General features: G+C 51.0%; 1 protein-coding gene across 1 annotated transcript in view; it reads left to right on the top strand.

The window, feature by feature from the left end:
- Positions 1-12,108, top strand: part of PSTPIP1 (proline-serine-threonine phosphatase interacting protein 1) — a 102,979-nt gene extending 90,871 nt beyond the window's left edge. Inside the window, exons 13-15 of the mRNA XM_043980696.1 lie at positions 8,338-8,408; positions 9,668-9,786; positions 10,329-12,108. Coding sequence (XP_043836631.1) covers positions 8,338-8,408; positions 9,668-9,786; positions 10,329-10,460 — 322 coding nt within the window. The 3' untranslated portion in view covers positions 10,461-12,108. The remainder of the gene's footprint in view (positions 1-8,337; positions 8,409-9,667; positions 9,787-10,328) is intronic.
- Positions 12,109-20,665: the final 8,557 nt, after the last annotated feature.

Raw genomic sequence — 20,665 nt, 5'->3', positions numbered from 1 at the left:
CAGAAGAGCCAAGTGAGTAACAATAATTAGGCAAACTGGGAAGCTGCCAGGAGGTAGGCTGGTGTGAGCTCTAGTGACCCACACCCAGGAGCTCTATCAGTGACCTTGAACCAGTGTCCCAGGGTCTAGGTTCCATCCTCATCAGGCAATATCCCACATCATCTCCCCCGAGGAGGTCAGCATCATGCCCCTTGCTGTAGGCCCAATTCGTAGTATTTCTTCTAGGTAACAGATTTAATGATCCAAGGGTTTCCACCCCTATCCTGATGCCTCCACTAAGCCTGTCTAGCCCTTGTTCTGCTGTTAGTTTCTGCATGGCCTTGGCCAAGACATTTTCCGACTAGGGTCTCAGGTTCATGGTGGCTGACATTTGTCCAGCAGAATGCAGCGGAGAGAGCTTTGATATCCATTCTCTCGTTGGGGCACTGTGATCTGGGGAGGGCAAGGGCTATCACCCTCATTTGGCAGAGGAAGAAACTGAGGCCAGACAAGTGAAAAGTCTTGCCCTTGGCCCCCAAGCTCATAGGCCCAGGTCTTTTGACTCTAGGCCTCTTGCCCCTGTGTTCCAGCAAGACCTTTGAAAAACACCTGAGGCTGAGTTGTGGCTCCCTTATTTCTCTGTGAAGCTATGGCAGTACTGTATGTCTCCTTACTGCAGTATCTCCTCAATGTGGTTTTTTATTGTTCTATATTTCTAACCTGCTTTCCAACTTCTGTGTTTCATGTTGTTTCTGCACCTGCAAACTTCCTTGATATCCTCTTACAGGCCTTGAGGGGAAAAAATGTTCCAACAAACACCAAAGCCTTCATTACCTGGACCCTGCAGCAATGCATTGATAAGGAGCCCAAGCTACCTTCAGTTGAAGAGTTTTTCATCTAGCTTTCCTGGCCATCTTTCCCCTGAGCCCTGTGGTCAGGTTGTCCTATTCCTGACACCTTCTTCTTTAAAAAAATGTCTTATTGCTGCTTTTAAAAAACTTGTCACTCCCTGCAGCCCTTTCCCAAATAATTCCCCTTACACCAAAGAAGAATGGTTAACCAAGTGAAGTCAACACATTGACCACATACAAACAGTGTCTGCCTCACAATGGAGGTGTATTGTCTCATCAGTCCTCTGGAGTCAAGAGTGATCAATGCATTGATTTGCTTTTTAATGTCGTTAAGTGTTTTTCCCTCTACTTTTACTTTCGTCTTTTCATGGTCCCTCCCATCAGAACAGATATGAATAATTGTCTGTTGCCTACAGAAGCCCCAGAGTCAAAATCATATAAGGATTCCCTGTTTACTTTAGCACTTTCAGAATTACAAAATGTTTTCCTCCCACCCATCCTAGGAGACATATAGATCAAGCATTATTATGCCCGTTTTACAGAGAAGGTAACCAAGGTCCAGAGATTTGCCCAAGGACACACAGCTGGGATGTGTCAGAGGCCAAACTCAACTCTGTTCTAGCTTCCCTGAGGTGGCTGCATTGAAACCAGAGATTTGCCTCTTGGGGGGGGCGGGGGCTGCTATCTGCCACATGGGCACTGCCTGTCTCTCAGGGCAGATATCATCATCCCCATTTTACAGATGAGGAAACAGACTGAGAGGCTAGACTTGTGATTTCACTGATGTGGAGAACTCTCACTGTGGAAATTCCCTCCCCTGCTACACCTCTCCTTGCCTGGGGCCATGAGACATTAAGGGGTGTGCCCTTGGTCAGAGAGTTATTTGGTGTGAGTCTAGTCCATCCACTCCCCCTCCTCCTTTAAGTATAACCATTATTCTCCCCACTTTATGAAGCAGAGACTCAGGTCGCTGAAGTCCTCTGTCACTTGGTGTGGGAAGGATGAATTCTAGCCCCAACAAAAAGGTCCATTTGTTTGACCACCTGGAAGCCTCACATCCTAGTATTAAGCAGGGCTGGAAGGGCTTTTGAGATCAACTTGTCCAATCCCCTTATTTTATAGACAGGGAAACTGAGGCCTAGAGCTAGAACTTGAACCTAGGGCTTCTCACTCACAATCCAGTGATCTTTCTACTCTGATTCACCTGGGGTCAGAATTTCCTGCTCTCATGGATTAAAGCTGGTAAACAGACCAATTCACATTGGGTTCTGAGGAATTCCATATGGTCCCCATCCCAGGGGGAGTGGCCTTTTGAAAGAACCTAGAGAAGGCAATGCTTACTCCCAAAGGAATGAAACTCTAACAGGCAATTTCTGGCATATAATGCGGCAGGCATATACTCATATCCTCCCCCAAGATCATGCTGCCTTGCTCTCTCGGAGTCGCCTTTCTCCCTCCATAGCTACCAGTAGGGAAGAATTCCCCAACCCCAGATGTCAGGGAGTTCAGCCAGCCGGCTAATCCTCTGCTTAGGACTGGGGCGGGGGAGCCTGCTGCCTGTGGCCTAGGGAGCCCCCTCCCCCACCGTTTAGCCCTGCTTCACTGCTGATGAGGAGGAGCTGAGCCTTCTTGGTACAGTGAGCCGAAGGCTCCCACACCCCTGCATCTCTTCAGGGATAATACACAAAGCTGGCTCATTCATGTATTCATTCATTCAACAAACATGTAGCAAACACCTGTCATCTTTGGGACTTGGGGCTGTCGGGGAGACTTAGATGAGGAGAAGGTTTTAAGACATAGTGCAGTCAGTCAGAGGGGCTTCTCCTCTCGGGGTCTCAGTTTCCTTCTCTGTAACATGCCAGGGTTGGATGAGATTACTCAGCTGTGTTCTGGCTCAAAATCCCATGACCCTGAGCACCTCAAAGACCTCAAAAAGCAAGCTCAAGAGAGGGTCCGTTGGGATATTGGAATGGGAGGCAGAATCCAGGTGCCTTGGACTCTTCAGATCTGGCTGTGGGAGGAAGGCAGGCCAGGGAAGGCTTCCCGGAGGAGGTGGTATCCAAGAGCCCCCTGAGAGTATGGGTGGGATTTCTGGAAGTAGAGATTGCAGGAAGGGAGTGTGTTTGGGGGAAGAGCGAGGAGTCAGGTTTGGCTGGAGAATGGAAAGGGTTCTGTGTGAGGCAGTACAGTGCCGTAGATAGAGAGCTGGGCTCAAAGATGAGAAGACCTGGGCTATTTCTGCCTTTGACACATTCTGCCTCTGTGACCCTGAGCAAGCCAATCTCACAGAGTCAAACCCAAATAGAAATGGATCTGGGAGAGGCCGCCTGTCACCTTAAAAAACCACAAACTATCATTATCTATGTTGTACAAACATTTCCCAGTTACATGCCTGACACCTCTGCCTAGGGAATTTCCTGAGACTATCAACTTCACTGGAGGTGCCAACCTGTGCTGGGAGAGGGAGTTTCCTCACTTGGGATTTCCCTACCAGTGAAATCACAGCTCCCTATAGAGTAACATGCCGGGAGTTGTGGGACAAGAAGCAAGTTGGTTGCAGACAGCATTGAATGCCAGAGTGAGGGATTTGCCATCTCTGCTCACATCACCAACCCATGCACCAAACTGTGGAATCGTGATTTTAAATATGTGCACATGCATGTGCGCACACACACACAGATTCTGCTTTGAGCACACAGTTAGTTACTCCCTCTCTGTGGCTCAGGACTCAGGTTTCCCCCATTGAAATCTCTAGAAAAAGCTTCATTTATTCCCTTGTGAAAAGCTGAAAGGAAGGAGGAAAATGATATGGATTCTCATGTGACCAGAAGATTAGGAAGGAAAACCAGCCTGGCTCCCACGTTGGAGCAAAGTGGGTTCTCTGAGGGATTTCTGGCTCCCGGCACAACTTCCCACCCTCCCTGGCTCTCAGCCTTCGTCATGGTCACAGAAAAACAATTGTTTCCCTACACGTGTAGTGGGGACTCTGTGTGTGTGTGTGTGTGTGTGTGTGTGTGTGTGTCTGTGTGCCTTTTACTGTGTAGTGGTGGAGCAGATAGAGCTTGGGGCCTGGAGTCAGGAAGACTCATCTTCCTGAGTTCAAATCCAACCTCAGACACTTACTAGCTGTGTGACCATGGGCGAGTCACTTCACTCTGTTTGCCTCAGTTTCCTCATCTGTAAAATGAGCTGGAGAAGGAAATGGCAAACCGCTCCAGGATCTCTGCCAAGAAAACCCCAAATGGGGCCACAAAAGTTCGACACTGAACATGTCACTGTGTCTGTTGTCCCCTGGCAAACTCCTGTTCAGCAGAGCTGATGTCTTGAGGACCTTCAAGGCCATTTGCCTGGAGTCAGACCATGAGGCTCGGGGAATAGGCCTAGTCTCTCTTGCTGCCCCTCCCCCCTCCCCTGACTCCTAGGGGTTTCCCACAGACTTTTCTGGGTGCTTCGGTTTGGCAGAAAGAGCAGTGATTCTAACCCAGAGATCTGAGGTCTCCACTTCACCACTGACTAGCGGTGTGCCCTAGGCGCATTCCTTCCCCTCTTTGAGTCTCCCTCCTCAGCCTCAGCCCTGGGGGCGGGGGAGGTGTGTGTGTGTGTGTGTGTGTGTGTGTGTGTGAGGAAAATGCTTGTAAACCCTCAGATTCCAGAGAAGCTAAGGCTATCAGTAAAAATCTACAAACTAAGAAAGAAAGGAAATCAACCAGAGAAGGGCTCTTTTCAAAGAGCTGTGGAAATAGGAGTCCTTATTATTTCCCAGCTCCAGGCAGGGATGACGTCACTCCCTCCCTGCACTCACAGCTGGAGGCAGGTGAAATTAACAAGCATTGATTAGTTACCCACCAGGCTGAGCCAACCATATCTAGATCTAAAGTTACCAGGACGTAGACTTTCTGTCCTTGAGGGCTTCCCTTCCTTCAGCCCTTTCCCTGCCCGGAGCTGGGTTGGCCTGGGCTGTCTGTGTCTGAGGACTGGCCTGGAGGTGCCCAGTGGACAAAAGCCCCACACTAGAGGGTGGGCCTCTAAGTGAGGGGCTTGGGGTCCTCCACCTCACCAAGAGGCATGAACAGGCTGGAAGCTGGGTCAGCACAAGCAATGATCCCACTGAGGAAATGACAACTCGAGGGCCCTAGAGTCCAATTCTCCTGATAGACCCGTGGGACAGCTGAGGTTTGAACCCAGGGCCTGTGGCTTCAAATCTGACACATTTTCCATTTCTTCACACTGACTCCTGCTAGCCTTTTGAAGTTAAAAGTTGGGGGAGATCTCAGGTGGACAAAAGCAGCCCGAGCTGCTGATATTGTGGGTCAGGTCACCTTAATCCTCTTGGGGCAGGGAGGGGCTCTGCCTCCCCTCCTTGCCCCGACCTCCCCCACAGGGCTCCTCTCTCTAGAGTCCACCTGAGACCCAGGATGGCTCCAAGTGCCCTCCTAGTACAGACAAGGTTTTCTTGCATAATTGGTTTTGTCCTAACTTCGGCCACTGGGATGTGGCTTTTCCAAAGGGCCATTCCCCGTCGTACTAATACTCCACAACCCAGGCAAGGAGGCATTGAAGGGCAAGAAGAAGGGCACAGTGGAGCCCTGGCCAGGCAAGGGTGTGACTTTGGGCAAGTCTTTGAGTCTCTCTAAACCTCTACCTTGTCACCTATGAAATGGGATCATAGGCCTATTACTAGAAAGGGAAGGGAGCAGTCATGGAAAACATCCCCACAGTAGCTAGGTTGTGAGAGAAACCAGTCAAAAAAACCCCAAACTTCAGGCCGAGGAATTGTCAAAGAGGAAAAAGAAAATTTTTTTAAAATGTGTTTCCAGGGGCAGCTAGATGGGAGCTTTGAGGTCATCTAGTCTAGGTGGGGATGGGGAGTGACTTACCCAAGGTCACTTGGCAAGCCATCCAGCAGAGTCTTGATTTTAACTTGGCTCCTGTTTATGAATCCCTCCACCATCCCCCCAGGACTGGAAATGGGAGCTGCTCTGATTATTTCCTGGGGCACAGAGCGGTTCATCACCCAGGGAAAGCTCAGCTTGTGGGGAATGGGGAAGTGCATTGCCTCTATACTGCCCCCCATCCCTCAATGATAAGTGGTAACTCAGCTTGGGCCACACTTCTTTCAATCTGTTTCTGGCACTACCCTCTCACTACCCCTCCCTGCCCCTTATTTGGCCCGTGTCCCTCTGGGGGCCCCTCCCCACCTACATGGCCTCCCTCTGGAGGCCCCTCTAGATTCTCAGGCTTCCACATTTAGAAGGAACCTTAGGAATCATCCATCCAATCTGTCCCCAACCAGGAGCCCCTACAGATGGTCGTTCAGCCTTTACTTTCTGGAGGCTCAGTAGCTCCTAGCATTTACAGGGCACCTACTGTGTGCCAGGTACTACATGAAGCACATAGCAAACATTATCTTGTTGGATCCTCACAACATCCCTGTGAAGTAGATGCTATTATTATCCCTGTTTTACAGGTGAGGAAACTGAGGCAAGCAAAGATTAAGTGATTGAGCCAGGATCACACAGCATTTAGGTGTCTGAGGCCAGATTTTAACTCAGGTCTTCCTGACTCCAGGCTCAGTACTCTATCCAATGCAATGCTCTCTCTAGGAATCTACTCCACTTTTGGGGGGTTGGGGGGACGGGGCAATGAGGGTTAAGTGACTTGCCCAGAGTCACATAGCTAGTCAGTGTCAAGTGTCAAGTGTCTGGGGTCAGATTTGAACTCAGGTCCTCTTGAATCCAGGGCCAGTGCTTTATCCACTGCACCACCTAGCTGCCCCTCTAATCCACTTTCTAACAACATGAAAGTAGACTTCCTGGTAGAGGCGACTCAGAGCCTGAGTCACCTGGAGAGAACTATAAGAGAACCTAGTGTCCCCTCCTGAGAACAGGTGTGATGGGGGTGGGGGTGGGGGTGGGGAAGGGGAGAGCATGAGGACCAGACCTAGCAATGAAAGATGGCTACTTAGGATGGGAGGAAAGAGCAAAGGCTCCAAAGAATTACCATGACAGCTTCTGATGGTGTCAGAGATCTCACTATTACAATTTTAGCCTTTTGGGTCTTTGAGTTCCCCCAAATAAAATACGAATACCCCCTGGGTGATGGGGTTTGCCTTCAATTTATCAGTTAAGACAGGTAAAAGGGGTGGCCAGGTGACAGATTGTATGAAAAAGATCCAGGAGTCTTAGTGGACTACAAGCTCAATGAAAATCAACAAAAGAAGGTAGCCCCCAAATCCTAATCTGACCCCAGGACTCTGTCTTAAGAAAGCCAGAAGAGGTGATAGTCCTCCCATGCCAGGCCACACCTCTGAAGTGCTGCCTTCAGTTCTGGCCATGATATTTTAGGAAGAGCATTAAGGTGCTCAAATGCAGCCAGAGAAGAAAAACCATGTGAGGAGACCCTACACTCCTCAGTGTTTGAAAGAACTGGGGGTGTTTGGCTTGGAGAAGGGAGATGTGGTAACCACCTTCATGTGTCTGAAGGGCCAGCCTGGAAAAGAAATGTCTTTGACACCAAAGAATGAGAAACAATGACAGCAAGTTAGAGGGGAAAGATTTTTCACTTGGAAAAGGAAAAACTTCCTGATAATCACAGTTGATAGATAATGAGGTCCCCATCAATGGAAGTATTCAAATGTAGGCTGGATGAGCCCCTGTCTGGGGGCTGCTCTGGCTGAATGGATGACCTTTGTGGTCACTTGCAGCTCAGGGAGCCTGTGATGCTGTGAAGACTTGCTGATGGTCAGGGCTTGTGAAATGGGACAAGGGGTGGGCACTTACAGAAGGCCAAGGCTATAGGAGGCCAAGGAAAAGCATGCTGGGAGGAGGGTGAGCAGGAGAAATCCCTGCCCACAGGGGCTGTGGAGGATGGTGACCCAAGAGAATTTTCCATCTAGTGTCTTCCATCTGTTAATTATTTCCTATTTATCCTGCCTAGATCTTGCCTTGTACATATTTGTTTGCATGTTGTCTCTTCTGTTGGATTGTAAGGTCCTGAAGGGCAGGGACTGTCTTTTGCCTCTTTTTGTAGCCCTGGCTCTTGGTACAGTGCCTGACACATAGTAGGTGCTTAATAAGTGCTAACTGATTGATAGATTGGTAGTCTGCCAACCCTCACATTTTACTGAGAAGGAAACTGAATCCCAAAGGGATGAAACAATGTCTGGTATCCCACAGTGGCAGAGCCGAGAGTGGAAGCCAGGTCTTGTGACCATAAAGCTCTGTCCTCAATACCCAAGAGAATACCTGTAGTCCCGTTTTTTGTTTTTTTTTTTTACCCTTGCCGGGCCAGAGATGGGAGAGCTTGACTGGAATCTCAGCTCTGAGGCTTTGCGTTCCCCTCTCTGATCCTCCGCGGTCTCCATCCGCATGCTGAAACATACATTCCCCGACTCCAGGTGTCAGAAAGAAAGCCAGTGTAAAGCCCTACGCCCTACATCAATGTGGGCTGCTTGCTCCGGGGTCTTGAGGGAGACTTTTCCCAGCCATCTTTCCTTCTGACCGCACAGGTTCTCCGGGCTGTTACAGGGAAGCCCCAAAAACTCCACCGAGAACGTTGTCCCCTCCGCCCCTCCTTCAGGTAACTGTGCCGTCCTTTCCGGATAAAAGCTCGGAGCTTTGGCCGGGGGGGGGGGGGGGCAGAAAAGGGGCGCGTGGGTCCCTGCTCCTTGTGCTGGGCCTTCCCAGGGGCCTTTGGTACGAGTAGCCGAGCGGAGGAATGGAAGGAGGGACGAGGAGATGACACCGAGCGAGCCACAGAGCGTGGGACATCAGCAGAGAGAAGGGAAGCAACTTTCCAAAAGTCCCCCGGAATATTCCTGGTAGAACCCAGGTCTCCCGACTCCCCCCTCATCGCTCTGGGACTTTCCCAAAAGCTATTTGAGGCCGGCTTAGCGGCCCCGTCGGCGTGCGGAGACCCTGCGCTTCTGGGCCCGGGTGGGGCCCCGGACAACAGCTGGGGATATTTTTCTGCGTTTAATTTTGGAAAGTGAGTGCGAGGGAAAGCAGAGAAGGCGCCCAGAGCAGCTGAGGCGCTTCCCCTAAGAGTCTGGCGCCCAGACCAGGCAGGGATTGTTGGCCCGAGGGCTGGCCCCAGTGAGAAGGGCACGAGCATTATCAGCGGGAGCGGCCCCAAGGACAGGCCTGCGTGCTCCCCAGCAGGACTAGGGGATGCCAAGGGAGACTGGATTTCAGTACAGAGTGAGGGCATGAGGCGGGAAGGGAGGTGAGGGAGAGGAAGCAAGTGGGACCATAGAAAGAGGGAGAAACCAAGGGAGGGGGTATGTGTGTGTGTGGGGGGGGAGGAGGACGAGGGAGGGAGAGGGAGAGAGAGAGAGAGAGAGAGAGAGAGAGAGAGAGAGAGAGAGAGAGATCCCCAAATCGAGGGGGGGGGCCCTAATCGATTATAGCAGACTACACTAGATTAGAGGCCACCAGCAGCTAGGATGGAGAGCCAGCCTCAGGCAAAGAAGTCGGGCTTCTAACGCTTCCGGCTGTGTGACCCAAGGCAAGATACTTAACTGGTCTGGGCTCCAGGCAACTCAAAAAAGGGAAGAAATTTCCATAAAGGACAATTCCTCCCTGGGAGGCCTCACCTAAAGTCCTTCACACATCTCAAAAGTGTAGAGAAAAAGGAGGGTCTGAGGTTTCACGGAGGGGTGTGGATTAGAACAGGCCAGAGGTCGATTTTAGCTCAGACTGGAGTCAATTCCTGCCCTCGAGGAGTTTTCAATCTAGGTTGGGGGGACGCGGTTTGGGGGTGGGGGCTTCTCAGGAGGCTCCTGGGGGGTCCATCGGCTTTGCCCTCTCAGGGAAGTTCACCCCACTTTTCTTGGGCAGGCCTCATCTCCGCCCCTGTGCAGAAGAATGACATTGTCTACGCAGACATTATGCATGCTAGTTTAGCCCCCCAAACCTCCACCCAGGACTACAGGGTGCTCTATGACTATACGGCCCAGGTGAGTAGGAGGCAAGGGCCTCAGTTTCCTCATGTGTAAAATGGGGTTATAGAACAGCACCTACCTCGCAGGGCTGTTGTGAGGCTCAGATGAGATAGTATTTGTAAAGTGCTTAGCACAGGGCCTGGCACACAGTAGGTGCCTAATAAATGCTTCCTTCCCTCTTAACCCCCCTGATATAAATCAGCTTGCCAGAGGATCTGGAGGAGGAAATGGATGTGTAGGATGGAGAGAAGGGGAGGACATGACGCTGTCTTCAAGTCTTTGACGGCTGGGGGGAGCTTGGGTCTTGAGGGCAGAACTGGACATAGCACATGGAGGGTGGAGATGGGGGGGGGTGCACAAATTGCAGGGAATCTGGTTTCAGCTCAATATAAGCAGAAACTAAAGACCAGAGTTGCCCAAAGTGAAGTGTGCTGGCTTAGGAGGTAGTGAGCTCCCCTTACATGGACTACTTAAGATGAGGCTATAGGTTCCTCTGGGGGGGGGGGGGGGAGGTTGGCTCTTTCCAGGTTCCTGCTGACTTCATGAGTCTATTTCAGAATGCTGATGAGCTGGACATCACCGCTGGAGACATCCTGGTGGTCATCCTGGAGGGGGAAGATGGATGGTGGACAGTTGAGAGGAATGGGCAGAGGGGCTTTGTGCCAGGCTCCTACCTGGAGAAGCTCTGAGGAAGCAGCCTGCCTCGACCCCCTCCCCTCTGTCCCACTCTGGGCCATGCCCCTTGCCCTGGAAGAGATGCCCTCTTAACCCCCTGGACTCCAATTCTGGGGCCGGCTCACATGGCCTCCGCTGTGAACCTTCTCCACCGCTTGTAAGGGGCCACACCTGGGGAGGTGGGAAGTCGGGCACATGGGATAGGAAGAGCCGGGATCAGGAGTCAGGAGAGGCTTGGGTGCTCGTCCCAGTTCTGTCCTTAATTCAGTATAGGCAGTAAGAGTCTCTGACTCAGTTTCCCCTTCATGAAATTAAAGAGTTAGATTGGATGATTTCCAAGTTTCTTCCCAGCAAGTTCCTTCCAGCTCTGACATTGTTTTAAGCCCTTTCCAGCTAGTTCTCAATCTCTCTCTCTCTCTCACACACACACACACACACACACACACACACACACACACCAATTAAGAAATTAAGAGCCAAAGGATGTGTCCCTTACAGTAGGAGCTCAGAGGAGAAAGAATCTGGAGGAGGTGGGGTGTTGTCTGCCCCTGGAAGAATGGGAAGTATCTGATGGGGGAAAAAGTGGCTGGTTGTTCCAGGTGAGAGAGAGAGAGACAGACAGAGAGACAGAGAGAGACAGAGACAGAGAGACAGAGACTGACAGAGACAGAGACAGAGACAGAGACTGACAGAGACAGACAGAGAAAGAAATACCAGGAATGGTATAGAGGGTGAAGATGAGGGTCTGGGGGTGGGGCAGGGGTACAGGGGGAGAAGCAAGCAGACTAAAGTGTAGACTATGGGAGGCAGATGGTGTACGAGGAAGTTGAATTGGGAAGAGAGGGGAGAGAGACAGACACACACATACACACATACACACACAGGGTAAGTGGAAAGTAAGGGGGGGATTTGGGGATGTGGGTGTGGGAAATGAGTGATCAGAAAGTGGAATGGGCTGCCCCAGAGGTCAAGCAGAGACTAGACAACCACTTGTCCATGATGCTGTAGAGGGGATCCCTGCATGGGCTGCCCCCCCACACAGCTCCAGCCTGCCTGGATGGTTAGAGCACAGGATAGGGAGTCAGGAAGACCTAGGTTAAAATTAGCTGTGTGATCCTGAGCAAGTCACTTAATTTATCTGATCTTCAGTTCCCTCATCTGTAAAACGGAGATCATTACAGGACCTACCTCTCAGGATTGTTGTGAGGCTCAGAATGAGTTAATCTTTGTAATGTGCTTTTTCAAAGCTTAAAGGCTTGTATAGGCGTCAGCTGTTCTTCCTAGTCTCTCAGGGGACAAAGGGACAGGCCCAGGCTGGCTGGTGAGGGGCTCATCTTTCAGTCAGTCCCCACCCCCACCTCAGGACTGGGTGCAGAGGTCTCTGATAGGCCGCCAGTCCCATCAGTTTTGTACAAGTCCTACAGGCTCACACTCAACAACCCCACCCCCAGTGAGGTGAACCATGGCCCGGTTCCCATCATACCGATTGTGGTCTTCTTAATAAAGACTATGGTCCTTACTTGGCTCTTTCCCTAATTGGAGAAATCACACAACACCCGGTGCTGAATCTCTGTTCTTCCTCTCTACTAGTGTAGAAAATTGACTAGACTGATGCTGCGATCGCCATTGTGTTTCCTCTTTCTTTTTGCCGAAATTAAACACTTGAAGACAATGTGATTTCATCCGTGTGGGCTTCCTACTGGATTTGGAGTCAGAGGAACTGGGTTCAAATTCTGACTGCTCACTATGCCCAGAACCCCACCTGAGCCATTTCTCCCCTCCAAGATGAGGGGTTGGACGAGATGATCTCCCATCTCGAAATCCGTGATTCTGTGAAGTAGTCCCATCATCCTTTGCCCTGGTCAGACTTCATTCAGAACAGTGGGATTTCTTCTGGGCATCAGTTTTATGAAAATGGAAAACCACATCCAAAGGAGGGACATTAGGATGAGGAGGGGGGTGTGCCCCGTACAGAAAAGTTACAGAATTGGTTCAGCCGCCCCTGAGCCGCCCAGGCTGGCTCCTGCCCCACACATTAAGATCCAGGAGATGGGGCAGCTAGGTGGCACAGTGGATAGAGAGCACTGGCCCTGGATTCTGGAGGATCTGAGTTAAAATCCGACCTCAGACCCTTGACACTTACTAGCTGTGTGACCCTGGAGAGGGTTTCTGAGGAAAACCCACCTGAAGTTAGAAATGGAGAAATGGCCAGACTGAGTAATGCAAATGTTTATGGGGGGGGTCCTCCAGTCCAGCTCTGAGCCCCCTCCCCAGCCCATTCTTCCTCTGTTCTAGCCCCCCTTCCTTCCCCTGCCCTCTCTAAAGGGCTCATCATCATTTCCCAGGAGATCACAGAATGGGAGGAAGCCCAAGGCCCCAGAGCTACTTCTGAGGTGGGCCACACTTAATAATGTCTTTCATTCTTGCTATTAACCCAGTTCAATTCATGTTCACCTTGCTAGTGTGTGCATTTGCACATGCAGTCTGCTGAACGTAGGTGTACAAACACATGTCCTCCCATTTCTCTACTTCCCCATCTTCTGCCCTCTCCTTATACCACCCTCACCCCCAACAACAACAATGACCCAATGCTGGATAATTTAATCCTTTACAGAATCCCTTTTTCTTTGGCGCAGTTAAAAGACAAACTGGTTTTTGGATTCAGAGTCTGGGTTCGAATCCTGACTTTGCTACTAAACTTGCTGCTGCATGACCTTGAGCAAGTCACTTCCTTGCTATAGGCCTCAGTTTCCTCCTCTGGATAGCAGACAAAGAGGAAGGAACTCGTGTCTGAGATGACAACTTCGGTTCCCCCATCCTCATCACAGCCTCCCCCCATTGAAATGTATTGATTCTACAAGCATTTATCAAGCCTATGCTGACAGTTTGCATTTCTACTGCTTTTTTCTACTTATTTAAAATAATTTGATTGATGTTTTCTGTTTCTTATGCATCATAGTATCACATGTGTGTGCCTCCCCTTCCTCTCTCTGAGATGTCCCACATGACATCTAGTATTTGTTTTCTTAAGAAAAGGAAAAAAAGTCAGTATTTTGAGACAATCTGAAAACGTGTGCAATGTGTCACTTCTGTGGGCCTCCCACCTATACGAAGAAGGTGTCTTTGGAGTGTCTTCTCATCTCTCTTCATTCACATCCCACTTAATATTTATAATATTGTTACATTTGCTTTTTTCTTTCTTTGTTGTTACATTTACTTTTAAATTTGGGGGGGTGTCATCCCCCCCACTTACATTGTTTATAGTTTAATGTATATGTTGTTTCCTTGTCTCTGCCTACTTCATTCTGCATCTCTTACCCATAGCTCTAAGAGCTATATGATATATTCTATTTTTTTATAGTATGGTCTTTATCGATTGCTTTTTGCAAAGGGCTTTCTTCACCACAGTCCTGTGAAGTAGGCAGGGCAGGGATGATCGTGTCCATTTTGCAGAGGAGAAAACTGAGGTGCAGAGAGTCAAAGTGAGACAGCTAGAGGTGGCCAAGTAAGCCAAGGCTGACTCCAGCAGCAGTGTTCTTTCCCCATAGGACAGCTTTTCCTTGACTTCTCCACGGCTAAACGGGGCCTCCCTTTCTATCTCTCCTCTCCCTCCCCAAGCCGCTGACTCTTCCCCCAATTTTTGGTCTCCTTTCAAATGTGGGGGTGGGGCCCAGAGGCTGAGCCTGCTTTTAATCCCTCCGAGGAAACTGCGGGCAGACGATGAGCTGTTAAAGAACCCAAACTGGAGAAAACCCAGAGGGGAGGAGAGAGACTCATGGTGCTTGACCACAGGCTGCCACCTGTCCCCAATGATGGCTCCTTGGAGGCATCCTCAAGGAGACCCAGGGTGGGAAAGAAGAGGGGGGCAGATCACGTGGAGATGGAGGGGGGCAAGGCACCTGCAGGCATGGACAGAGGGGGACTTGGAGAAGAACCGCAGAGAAGCAAGTGTGTGGGGTATGAGAAAAATCACTTCAACAACTTCTGGAACTCCGTGTTGATGATGTGTCAAAGGCTCATTTATTGTCATTCTCGTGAGAATGGGCCACCCTTCGTCCATCTTGTGGAGTGACCACCAAAATGGAGGCTCCTAGTCCCTAACGCGAATGGCCCCTCCCCCTTTTCACCATTATTCCAATTACTCAAGGGTTACAATCTGCGCCAAAAACTATCTAATGGGAAGGCAGTATTTCTTAGCCAATGGGGGAGGTGATACAGGGACAATTCCTCCCTTATAGGGACACAGCTCAGGAGCAGATCTAATTGTGACCAGTCTAGGGTTTCCCTGAATCATGTGGATTTTGTTTGCTGGGGGGAGGGGAGGAGATGCAGACCTTTTTCCTCAAACGCGTCTGGATTGAGAGGAGACCAACCCCTATTTCCTCCCATGGGGGCTGCTACCCGATGTGTGAAGGACCCCTGAATCAGGAAGCCCAGAGGGCCACAGAACTATCACAGCGCGATGACAGTACCGTCTGCACAGTACACAAAACGTAAGAGATAACTGGACGCCCACAAGACACTCCTGTTCACGACAAACCACAAGAGCTAGCATTCATAGAGCGTTCTAAGGGATCCTCAATGACAACTCTGGGTGCTGTTATTATCCCCAGTTTACAGATGAGGAAACTGGGGCACCCAGGTTAAGCGACTTGCCTAGGAATGCACTTTGAGGCTGAATTTGAACCCAGCTCTTCCTGACTCCAAATTTGGCACTCTGTCCACTCTGGGGTCGTTCTGTAGAGAGGAGCAGCCCTGTGGTTGTTGTGCGGTACATGTACAGAGGGAGATAGGACTCCTGACCGACCGAGAGAATGCTGAGCACAAACATCCTGCTTCAGCTTTCTGTAAAAACTTCTGGGAGACACATGGAAGAAGGAGCCCTGGGGGATGGCTGAGACAGGGAGGCTCCTGAGTGGTGGGCTCAGGCCCATCCCATCCCTTGACCCCTGGAGCTTTAAATTCTAGGGACCGCTCCCCCACATGAGGTCACTCTCTCTCCAGTTGTGTGACCCTCTCTGAGCTGAGATCTCATCTCAAGGCTCATTTAGGTATTGATTGGTGTATTCAAATCTGTAGAATTTTAATTTGTTGTTTTGGGGATGAATGGATTTACTCCCTATTCATTATTCAGGATGGTATTTTGTGTAAATGTACTGGACAGCTACAAACCTTCCTGGGATTTGTAATTCTTCCTACTTTGGGAAGAGAAAAAAACAAACAAAACAACAACGAATGTGAGACCGACTCTTGAACAACTTTGGGGGAGGAGGGAGGAGTGGCAGAGGTGAGACTTTGGCTGACTTTCACAGAGAATGAGAGAAGAGAGATGAGGTCATCACGGCATCACGGCAGCCATGAAGACCGGGGCGGCAGCTGGTGCTCTGCCACTTCTGTGGTTCCTGCCTGTGAGACCCGGATGGGGACCTCCATTTAAAAGGACAGACTAGGAGGGGAGTGGGGCTGGCTGGGCTTTATCTTGGGTCTTGGAAAGAAACCAGTCTGTGAGAGGGTACAATGGGATCCACAGATGGAGGAGACGTTCCCTAGCCCAAGGCAAGGAGCTCCACCCCCAACAGGAGCGTCAGCATGAGTCATGACATAAGGAACCTTCTAATAGCAGAGTCACCCCGACTTATAAAAACCAACCTCACACACCCAAGGCAGTCTTAGCTCAAGTCAAGGTTAGAAGCACCTGGTGGGAAGGAGCTAAACTGCTGAGTGTGAATCCCTGTATAGAATTCAGCTTATGGCATGAGGCCTTGCACCCCTCGGGTGTTTAATCCATGTGTTTGGTGGAGTTCCACGCAATGCCACATGTGGGAGCCCAACGTGGCCCACATCAGAATCCATCACCAATGGGAGGGAAACGGGACATCTGCAGGTCGTTGTGAAGATGCTCCTGCCCCTTCTCAGCCAAGGTGGTGGTGGGGAAGAGCCCCGCTCTGTGCTCTAAGAAGCTCTCTAGGACTGTTTTTTTGGAGAAGATACTGACCTGCATTTGTGGAATTATCACGGCCCATAGGGATGAAATCCCAGGTCCAGCCCCTAGTTCTATTAATAATAATGAATTACTGTGTATACGAATCATAATCACAGGAATTAATTATTTGGGTGCTTCATGGCATGCTACCCATTTCATGCACACTATTTCACTTTACCCTCACAACTGCCCCAAAGGAACGAGTGATTGTGGTCTTCTTTTACCCAGGAGGCACGAGGGCGCACACAAACCCAAGTCTCCTTCCTCCAAGACAAGCCCCCTCCCCTTTGTCATTATCCCAGCTCCTTTTCCACCTGGAATCATCCCAAGCCCACTCTAAGCCCCCCACCCCAATGCTCTAATGGGGTTTGGAGGGGGAGGGCCCTTCTGGGAATACCCTTCGATGCTGCAGAAAGCCCATCCGACTCGGCAAAGCCAGAAGATCCGGCTTCCTGGACTGCCCTGGTCACTTAGCAAAGATATAAAAATAGCAGATGCATTCACCTAGCACCCGACAATTTACAAAGCACTCCCCAGCTACCACTGTTTCCTTACCTGCAAAATGGAGACAAGGCTTTCACCATTTACTTAGCTCAGGGAACTGTTTTCAGGAAGCGGCTTTGTAAAATGCTATACAAGGATGACTGTGTGATTATTATTATCATTATCATTTCCCCCGCCCCTGCCTCCCCCCCCCCAGCCTCCAAGGCAGCAGCTGGCTGCAGCCCCACCCACAGAGAACATTTTCAGGGAGATTAACTGAGCCTGAGCCATAGGAGAGGGTGGCGGAGGCCAGTGCCTGAAACCTCCCGGAGCGAAGTGGAAGACAGCCCTCCACAACACCAGCGCCCTGGGCACCCTCCCCATCTGCCAGCTGCTGTTTCACTGCAGCAAACTCCAGAAAGAGGCACAAAGAGTCCAAAGGACCAGTTCCCTCCTGGTTCGGGATCACATCTCATGTTCTGTGATGAAGCCCCCAAGTGGCCCCAGTGGCTGAATCTTGAGGCGAGGTAGCCTTGGGGTCCTGACTCTGGGGTTCTCACCATCAGCATTTTGCGGGGGTGGGGGGGAGCCTGGACCAGCTGAATCCTCTTAGGCCGCGTGGCGGCCCTAAGCAAAGCTTCTGCTCTGAGCCCATCTGTAGGAATCTATCATTTGTAAGGCCGTTTCTACTTCTGACACTATACAGTAGTTGGGTGGTACTTCGGATAGAGGCCAGACTTGGGAGTCAGGGAGGCCTTGCTGTGAGACCCCGGGCAAGGAGCCTCTCTCAAGCTGTATTTTCTTTCTTTCTTTCTTTCTTTTTTAGGCAATGGGGGTTAAGTGACTTGCCCATGGTCACACAGCTAGTAAGTGTCAAGTGTCTGAGGCTGGATTTGAACTCAGCTACTCCTGAATCCTGGGCCGGTGCTTTAACCACTGCGCCATCTAGCTGCCCCCTCAAGCTGTATTTTCATCTGCAAAATGGGGCTAATAACAACACTCACCTCAGTGAGATCCGGGTTGGAATTTGCCTAATTATGTGCCAAGGCCTATCTCTCGGAGGCTGCTCACCAGGTGTGGAGAGATGGTAACTCTCCCTTCCTCAGAACGTTCCCCATTGCTGCCCAACTAAGATAAATGAAGCAGTCTAATGGGTCAGCCCTGCACTCCACCTCTGCTGAGCAGGGGTTCTAACCTGGACGCAGGTATGGGGCGATGGCAGCGGGCAGCCTCAGTATCACCAGTAGGTCAGGAGCCCTCATTTCCACGGGCTTCATTTATCCTTCCAATAATACAACAACACTAGATTGGAACCAGGAGACCCGAGTTTTCGGTGTGAAGAATGATAGTGGATTAATGTTAACCTGGAGAGGGAAGTGGGTGTCTTGGGGCCCCTGGATGACGCCTATCCAAATGGCACACGTCACAAAGCAGGGAGGGAGGGCACCTCCGAGACCACCTAGCCCAGTGCTATCATGTCATAGACAAGGAAGCCCAGGCCCAGGGGGAGGCTTTGACTCATCTAAGCCAACATGCCGGATGACAGAGCTGGGACCACAAAAGCACCATGAGCCAAAGGATGACGTTTATACCAGTCTGCGAATCTGCCCTTTAACAGAAGCTGGAGGACCTCTTGGGGATGACTCTGGGATGGCAAGCGTCCCAGCCCAGGCTCTTCCCACTGGGCCACCCTGCCTCATCAGTGGTAGCTGCTGGTCAGAAGGGGCTCCCAAAGCCACCACAGACAACATGCCCAGCAACAGGACAAGTGCTGGTGGAAGGTGTGATCTGCCAAGGTGGGGTGTGGTAGCAGGGGACCTAGGTTGTGACCCCTCCCCTCCTCCTCTCCCCCTTCCTCCCACCTCTCCTCTCCTCCCCTCCCCCTCCCCTCCCCTTGGTTAATATATTTAGCACACTCTCTGGCAGAAGCTGCTGTTCAAATAAGCCCTGACGGGTAATGGGCAAAAGGTATCAGATAAGAGTCTAGGATGAGGTCACTGGGCTAAGCCTCTAAGCTGTAGCTGTGCAGAGGGAGCGAATGATTGAGTCCGGCCTCCTCATGATCCAGGAGGGAAGCTGAGGCCCGGAGCAGGGAAAGGGCTTTGAACTCTGAGTTCTCAGACTCCCATGCCATCACTAGGGCATCGGCCCACATGGCTAAAATTGAGGAGGGGCCTATGTCTGGGGCCCATTACTCTTAAAAAAAATTTTTTTTTTGGTGAGGCAATTGGGGTTAAGTGACTTGCCCAGGGTCACACAGCTAGTAAGTGTTAAGTGTCTGAGGCTGGATTTGAACTCAGGTCCTCCTGACTCCAGGGCCAGTGCTCTATCCATGGTGCCACCTAGCTGCCCTGGGCCCATTACTCTTTCTGGCTGCCCCCAGGTGAGGGCAGCGGGGGTCCTGGGACACCACACCCTGGACAAGTGGTGTTCAGGGCCTCCAGTGTGGCAGTAAACCCCAGGGGTAGGAGGCAGCGTGCTACCCCGGGGGGTCCCACATGGGTGAACCCCCTCCTTGCCTCTCACCGCCCTGGTCCCCGGTGCAGTCATCCTATGGCAGCTCTGCCAATGAGGTGCATTGTTCTCTTTCCAACACACCCCCATTCGCCACCTTTTTATGCTGAGGTCCTGCAAGTTTACACAAGTTGCTGTGGGTCATACGAGCAGGGAGTGACAGGGCTGAAATCCCAGCCTCGAGGTCGTCTGGCCCCAAACCAAGGCTCTCCCTAGGCTAGGCCGAGCTTCCCACTGAGAAAAAGGCCCAGACCAATAAGTGGATGCTTGGCCCTGCCTCCTCCGGGGCTCTCTGGTGCTGCAGGAAATCCTTTTAGCGAATGCCTTGTGGTCTCCCTAGCTGGGGAGACGGTGACGGGAAGACAAGATAAAGGCAAAATGGGTGTGCAAGTAACGGGGAGCCTAGACAGATAACCGCTGCCTGCTCGCCCACTGTGGGTCCCTGACAAGGTACCCCTCTGCCAAGAACCACCTGCAGCGCGAACTCCACTCCCTCATCCTCACTTGGCTGACCTTTGGGGAACATTGGGGTGTTATCACTGCTCCCATTTCTACAGCCTGTTACAACTCTACCAAGGACTTTCCTCACAACCAGTACAGGTGGGTAATGCAAGCACTGTCACTCCCCTTTTACAGATGGGGAAACCGAGGCTCACGTAGGAGCCCCTGGGGGTAGAGATCACCTTACCTTTGCCCTTCAACCCCAATGCCTATCACAGTGCACACAGCGGACGCTTAATAATTATCTGCTGGCTGACTGGCCAAGAAAACCCAATGGAAGATGATGGTTAGCACCGTACAGATCTGTGATCTGACGTGCGTGAGCTGGGTGGCTGTGGACAACCATGATTGTCATCACGGCGCCCCACCTCACTATTGGTAAAAAGGAGGTTAATGACACTTAGACTAGCCACCTCTCAGCATATGTGAGGGAATGCTTTCTAATCCTAAAGTGACACAGAGATGAAGGCCATGCCCATGAACCATGGAAGGGCGGCCTGTGGCTGTATCAGGGCTGGGCACAGCCGAGGATTTAGTGAAAGCAAAGCCTTTCACAAATTACCCACTGCAGTCATTTCTGCCACAAGGAGTAAGATGCTTCATCTGCTAACCATTCTCGGCGGGGACGCAATCAGGAAATCATCTGATCCCATTTCCGAGATGTGGCCAGAGGCTGATGGGCCAGAAACTCTGAAGCTCTGGGGACGTGAAACCTCTCGTGCCCTCAAAACCCTCTCT

This window comes from Dromiciops gliroides, chromosome 2 (assembly GCF_019393635.1).
Source record: "Dromiciops gliroides isolate mDroGli1 chromosome 2, mDroGli1.pri, whole genome shotgun sequence".
In the NCBI taxonomy this organism is placed as follows: domain Eukaryota; kingdom Metazoa; phylum Chordata; class Mammalia; order Microbiotheria; family Microbiotheriidae; genus Dromiciops; species Dromiciops gliroides.
This window is presented reverse-complemented; position numbering and strand designations above follow the sequence as displayed.